The sequence below is a fragment of the Neomonachus schauinslandi genome, chromosome 12 (assembly GCF_002201575.2).
Source record: "Neomonachus schauinslandi chromosome 12, ASM220157v2, whole genome shotgun sequence".
In the NCBI taxonomy this organism is placed as follows: domain Eukaryota; kingdom Metazoa; phylum Chordata; class Mammalia; order Carnivora; family Phocidae; genus Neomonachus; species Neomonachus schauinslandi.
Genome location: NC_058414.1, coordinates 91,448,177 through 91,455,425, shown reverse-complemented (window position 1 = coordinate 91,455,425; position 7,249 = coordinate 91,448,177). Strand labels below are relative to the sequence as shown.

The 7,249-nt window shown below is 52.1% G+C and overlaps 1 protein-coding gene across 1 annotated transcript in view; it reads right to left on the bottom strand.

Moving 5' to 3' along the window:
• CLEC2L (C-type lectin domain family 2 member L) overlaps positions 1-6,864 on the bottom strand; it is a 21,365-nt gene extending 14,501 nt beyond the window's left edge. Inside the window, exon 1 of the mRNA XM_021692960.2 lies at positions 6,709-6,864. Coding sequence (XP_021548635.2) covers positions 6,709-6,864 — 156 coding nt within the window. The remainder of the gene's footprint in view (positions 1-6,708) is intronic.
• Positions 6,865-7,249: the final 385 nt, after the last annotated feature.

The window sequence follows — 7,249 nt, the reverse complement described above, 5'->3', positions numbered from 1 at the left end:
GGGCGCTGCGCCGCGCCGCGCCCGCGCTCCTGCACTGGGGTGCGGGGCCCAGCCCGACGCGCACTCGGCGCTCCGCGCGCCCTGCGGGCCCCCCAGGCCGGCCTCGGGCGGACCAGTGCCGCGGCTCGTGCAGGCCGGGGCTGAGCCCGGTTCCCCGCGCCGGACCCTCTGTGCCCGGTCGCCGTCGCCTCCGCCGGCCGTGCGCGCCGAGCCTGCCCTGGGCGAACCGCAGCCTCCGCGCAGAGCCGGGGCCCGGGGAGGAGCCGGTGGAGGCGCGCGGTAGCGGGGGTGGCGGGGAGGCGCGGGGAGGGAGGGTGCGGGGAGGGGGGCGGACGGGGAGGGAGGAGGCGCCGAGGAGCAGGGACAGCCCCACAGCCACGGCCCGGCCGGCCACCCGCTCCCGCGGCAGGATGCCAGATGCAGCCGAGAGGAGCGCCGAGCCTGGAGCCGGGAGACCTGTCCTCTAATCCAGCTGCCCCTCCCAGCCTCCGGCCTGCCCTCTGTAAAATGGGAAAAAAGTTTACAGGGATGGTGCGGTGAGACTTAAGGAAGACGGGGGGCTTTCCTCTGGCGTCCCGGAGCTGGAGCAGAGGGGTGGGGCTGTCACTTGGCCCAGACTCTTGAACCAGGAGAGAAAGGAGAGAGCAAAGATCTGTGGGGACAAGTGGGGCAACATTTCAGATTCAGTTCACACTGGTGAGCATCCACGAAGCGCCAGGGACTCTTACAGTTGAGCTGACGACATCCCCAGTTTAGGTTGAAAACTAGAAGTCAAGGGCATTTCTGAAGGCTGCACCGTTCAGGTGTGTGGTTGGTGGGTTTTCTCACTCCTGGGCCAGGGCTTCCTCAATGGCCTTCACTTGGCCTGTACCCTCTCCCTGGCTGACCCACAGTCACTTGAGGCTCTCCCCCTGAATTTTCCCTCTCTCATCCCAATCCCACATCGGTTTCCTCATCTATCGTTCCTCATCCTCAACTCCTGTGTTTCCATAGGGATGAGAGCTTAATCTGTATAATACAAGTGATAGGTTTCTTGGCTTATTCCCTTGGATTGGGTTTGAGAAGTCAGATTGCCTTCCCACCATACTGGTGTATGCCCAGAAATCCACAAGTTCATCTAAGATCTGCAACCAGGATGCACATTACCCTGGGACACCAGTGAGGTCTTAGGTCTTGGCAGCTGGAGGGCTAGGAACACATCATTTATAATCATTTCACTTTACATAAGGGAATAAAGTGAAAAATTGTAAAACCACACAAAAAGAAGAAAAACTAAGTACTGGTAGTAGAACATATTTTATTCCATGGTTGTATTTTGGCATAGTCTCCTTCACAGAGTCTATTCTTGGCTGTCAACAATCAGATTCTCATTGCCAAGTCCGTGTGAGTATAGCTGTATGATTCACTACTACTCCACTCCAGCCACGGGGTCTTCAAGGTCCTTCTTCCTTGGGTTCAGGAAGACAAGGGGACTGGGGGTGGGGGTGGGGCAGGCATCTTTTTGTCGAAGAAATGCTTCTCTGCTGGGGCAGAGCCTCCCTTCTGTCAAGTGTTTCTCTCTGGCTCGTGGCTCATCTTGCTAGAACAAGTCTTCCCAACAGGAAAGGACCACTCCTCTGTCCTGCCCTTTTTTTACCAACAGGTTCCCAGTGATGCCTGTGATCCGTCATCTTCCGTCAGCCCCTTCTCAGGCCCGGTGATGACTTAGAATCTTCTTCACCCTCAGCCCCACCCTACTATGCAACCCATATTTGTGACCCCAAGTAGAGCACACAAATAGGATGTTCAAAGTGGAAATAGTGGGGGTTGTCAAAAGACGACCATGAGATTTTCCAGTCCCGGAGCCAAACGTGAAACACATTGCCAGTGATACTGCGGCCCAGGAAACGACCACGGGCTTGGTTAGTTCTCTGGACTGTACACATCCAAAGATGATCGTGGTGAATAGATCTTTGAAGCAGCAAAGAATTTGGCACAGCCCGGGCTTTCCCTAAGCTGCTCCAAAGATTGTCCTCAGGAAGGAAGAGAGTCCATGAGAGTTAAAGGATGTGACCGTGATGATAAGGGTGGGCAAGGTGGTAGCTGATAAATCCCCACATCACCTTTTCTGCACCTTCTCACTGGCCAGTGGGGCCCTGGGGATGGCCACGGGGGTTAGCCAACACCAGCCTTTTTGAGTCGTATGTCAGTGTCTCTGATAACACAATTCCCTTGGGATTTCGGGGGGGTGGGGCTTCTAATGCGGTGGAACAGTCACAAAGCCATCTACTGCCCAAGTCACAGGCCTATCTCTGTCTCTTACTGACTTCTCTTTCCTCGCATTGCCCCAACCAGGGTCACGTGCCCATCACTGACTCAATGATTGCAGTAAGGTCCAGGCCATACATCCAAGCCTGGAGATGGGGTCAGGGTCATCCCCACCCAAATTGCAGGGTTGACAGGGAGGGAGAGATGATTCCCCAAAGGAAAGACGGGCTGATATTCCCAGAAGGAAGAGGAAAGCCTGCTGGCAAGAAAAACAAAAAATTATATGGCATATATTTGGAATAGTATGCAGCTGTTTAAAAAGAATAAGGTAAATCAGCATATGCTGATTGGGAACAATCGCTCAAGACAAACTAAGTTAGAAGAAAGCAGATGCAGAAGAGTGTGTACAGTGTGTACTCATTTGAGTCTACCAAGATGTGGGTGAGTGTGTGTGTGCTTGTGTGAACATTTTTGCAAGAATACACAGTGAACAGGGGTTTATCTCTGTAGGGTGGCACTGAGGGGTGGAGGGTGGAAGGAAGACTCTGCTTGTTTTCTATCCTTCTGAATGTTTAACTGAGTACCTGTACATTTTCATTAAACATCCACCAACCAGGTCCCACCTTTAAGTTGCATTCAGAGCATCTATGTTAGAATTTTTGCATCAGAGGAAGATCGCTGCGTGCGTGTAATCTGTGACCTGGCTGGGATTTTGGTTGAGAGGCAACTGGCCTGGGCTAGCCAGGCCTGGGGGCCACAGACCAGGAGCTGGGCACAGCAGAGCTAACTGTCATGTGCCTTGGTCAGGAGCAGAGGCTGGGAAGAACTTCAGAGGGAGAGGGAAGCAGAGGGCTCGGCTCTGAGAGCTCAAGTCGGGGGACTTTATTTTTGGAAACAGAGGGGGCCTGAATTTGGGATCCAAGGGTCTTCGGAGGAATCTCAGGGCAGCTGCCAGCCCACTGGGGCCCTTTTTTGGCACCCTGGCCCCAAGGATGCCCCAGAAGAGCTTGATTTTGTTTTGGCCATTAACACCACTTACCATATAATTTTTATAACACCACATGCCATATAATTTTTTGTTTTTCTTGCCAGCAGGCTTTCCTCTTCCTTCCGGGAATATCAGCTTGTCTTATAGGGTGACGAGTGTTTATATCTAGTTAACATGTAGGAGAAACATTCTGCTAATCACCTAGACATGTCAGATCAACTCCATGGTATCGTTTCTTAGTCCAGGGACGGTGTCTGCTCCTGTGTTCAAACTTCATCAGGTGCCACTCGGGCAGTCAGGCCACCTGCTCACAACTTTACAAAATGGGGAACCTAAGAGACAACCCTGACTCGCCATCCAGGAACTGCCAGCTATATTCACTTTCCCCCATGATACATGAAAATCAAGTCGACAGGAATCAAAAATTCCTCCTTAAACAAATTCATTCAACACTTGTTAAGCATTGGGGCACCTGGGTGGCTCAGTCAGTTAAGCGTCTGCCTTTAGCTCAGGTCGTGATCCGGATCGAGCCCACGTCGGGCTCCCTGCTCAGCGGGGTTTAAAAAAAAAAAAATCATTGATCATCAGCGACCTGCTGGGTGCTGTGTTGGGTGCTGGGAATACAGAGGTCGACAGTGTGTCCAATCCTGGCCCTCGGAACTTCCTGATGAGGGCCCCACCAGCAGGTGGAAGCTGAGCCTCTTGGCAGTCTCTCTTTCTCTTTAGAAGTTCCTGAGTGAGAGACCACCAGGCCTCATTCACCACAAGGCTGAATGCCCTGGGTACCAGCTCCGAGAGTGACAAGGCAACTATGTTTAGCATTTCCTGATGGAACCAGAATCCGCAGTCAAGAAAAGCTGGTCCTGGCCAAAAGATGGACTTTTGGATGAGAATGATGTCTTCAATAATAATCCTGCCAAAAACCACTGCCTCATGCATTAGCCTTCTCCCTAGAGGGTAATAGGAACCAGGAAGTGACAAAAAACTCAACTTGTACAGGCTGGGGAAAAAAACCAAATCTGATTTTGTGTTTTGTTCCTACGAGGCAGAAATAAACACTTTATTACAAAATGAATGCATAGGATGTTTTCATGCAAACAATGTATACATTTTAAAAATAACTTTTCTTTAGACTTTGGTATACAGTATGTGCTCCTAAGCATTTCTTAATATATGTAAAATAAATACTTATAATTTTTTTTTTTACAAAAGTAGAGTTAATACATTCTGCAACTTGCTTCTTCTGTCATTTCATATAGCTCTATTGCATTCCTTTTTAACACTAACATAGAATTCCACAGTATGGAGGTATCAAAATTATTACTTCATTATTTGCCTATTGGTGGACATTGAAATTGTTTCTTATTTTTTTTAAGATGTTATGTATTTATTCATGAGAGACAGAGAGACAGAGAGAGAGAGGCAGAGGGAGAAGCAGGCTCCCAAGGAGCAGGGAGCCCGATGCGGAACTCGATCCCAGGACCCTGGGATCATGACCTGAGCCGAAGGCAGACACTTAACCATCTGAGCCACCCAGGCGCCCTTGAAATTGTTTCTAATTTTTAATAGTACAAACAACACTGCAATGAACATCCTAGCACATATAATTTTGTGCTCTTGTAGAAGTGTTTCTCTGCAAGAAATTTCTGGAAGTGGAATCAGTGGGTCAAAACTTCTCTGAGAAGGTTCAACTTGATTTTGTGGTGAAGAATACTGTATAATGAAGAGTCTGCAGATCAGAGAGTTATAAAATAATAGACAAGATTAATAATTCAGAGTAACCTGTAACATTTGCCCAAGGGTATGCTTTGTGGTGTTGGGCTGGCCTGGTCAGAAATGTTCCAATCAGTTTCCTCATTAGGACAGAAAATCAGCAGAGCAGGATTCCTGAGTCGGTGTCTCCCTGATCCCACTGACATGAACGGGAGAAAAGTTTTGATGTCAGCATCAGGATTAGTCATGAACTGAACACATCAGTAGATCGCACGTGACGACGGATCCCACAGAGAGAGAAACTAGGAAGCTTCGGCCCTCAGACTGGGAAGTGCTGTTCTAAAGAGAGAACAGCGCCCCCAAGAGGCGTTTGGATGTCAGCACCTGTCCCACACAACCGGGACTGGACCTCTGCCTGTTTAGGCAATGAGCTGGGGGTCAGTTTCTCACTTATTCTTAAACTCACCCAGAAATATTTGCTGTCTAAACCTCTTCTTAAATAAAAGTAATACAATACAACACAATAAGACTCTGGGTAAGTCTTAGTGAGTCTGAGTAAGTCTAAGTGTTTTCCATCTTGTGCGATTTTTCAGACAATGGTGTAGAACATTCACCAAACCCAGTGAGCGGGTGGCGCGGACTAGCCCGCTCTCGCTGCAGTTTTACTGTTGTCCCAGCATCACTGAGTATTCAGCAATGTTCCAGAAGTGATAGGAAGTAGCACAACTGTTTGGGAAGAGGGTCCTGAGGTAAGAAATAAAACAACAGCCAAGGAAAAGGTAGTTAATCTATAGAATGAGAATAAGCACAGCAACAATGCTGCACTGAGATTCTTTTTTTTTTTTAAGGAGCAACACAGGAACCAAATAAACATTCCCCTATCCCAGGGTTTCTCAACGTCCACACTGTTGACTTTTTGGTCTGGAAGATTCTTTGTCGTGGGGGGCGGTCCTGTGCACTGTCTATCCACTGGATGTCACAAGTAACCCCAGACACTCAGTTGTGACCATCATTAATGTCTCTAGAACTCTTGTCATTTTTGAACATTTGGAGATTCAAGAAGCTCTTGGAAAGTATCTCTCTGGAACACCCAGCATCCCCCGGGGGACTCTGCCCCCTTCCCTCATCCTGATCGGAAGCCTGAATTCAGCTACCACGGGGCCGACTGAGTGGCCCATGTGGAAGGGGAGCGGCCTCGGAGGACCAGCAGCCCCACAAACAAGAACCCCATAACTTGGTTTCTGGAGCAGCAGCGTGCGGTTGCAGGGAACCCTTCCAGAAAACTGCAAACTCTAGGGCAGTCCTGCCCAGAGCGAGATTGAGGGAGAAACCCCAGGTGAGGGGGCCAGTTTGGAGAATTACAGGCAACTTCACGCGCTGCCCAAGTATTTCTTGAGCACCTGCTCCTGAGGTGTAAGCTACAGTGTGCGAGGGGGCGGGGGGCGGGGATAGACAATACACCTATCAAGGTGGGGAGCCACTCGTGTTTCGAGGAGACTGTTCTTGCAGTTCACGCACAGCTCCCACCTCGGGGGTGGCCTTGAGCCCGGGGTCTGTGCCTCAGGGGCCCCTGCTCGGCCCGGGCATGCTGTCTCTTCCTCTCAGGGCTCACGTCCTGCCCGGACTCACTGCTTCACCTAAAACCCGGCTCCCACCCGGGGGGCGCCGCGCAGGGGCAGGGGGCGGAGCACACGGGGGCAGGGGCGGGGCTGCGCTCCAGAGCCACGCCTCCGAGCACCACCCCTTCCCCCGCCCCCGACCACGCCGGCGTCCTCCCCTGCGGCCTCGCGCCCGCGACGTCCCGCCGCGGACCCCGCCTCCGGGAAGGCGCCCGGCGTTCCCCTTTCCGCCTCAGGCACCCTGGCGGGGAACGCCGAGAAGCGACGTCCCGCGTTACCCTTACACAGGGTCGCCATCTAGTGACAGCAGGATATACTGCTGCGTGCAGACGTGAAGCCGGTCGCCGGTACGAGTTTGGAAGGTTCTGGTGAGTGCGGGAACGCTCTGGGGTGGGGACTGGACCCACTCCCAGGCCCTGGGGTTGGGGGGGAGGCTGATGGGTGGCCCTTCGCTCGCCTGCACCCCGCGGCCCGGGGGCCCCCTCCGCAGAGGAAGGCGGGCCTGGGCCACATCTGAGGAGGGCCTCGTGTCTACAGTAGCCAGGTCTTCTCGAAAGGACAGGCCGGCGGCGCCAGTGGGGTTAGCTTCGAGAGCCCGCCCTCGGCAGACCTGTCTGCAGGTTGGTCTGGCTTAGCGAAGCCCGCTCTGTGTCGGGAGCGGGGAACGGTGTGCAGGGAGACA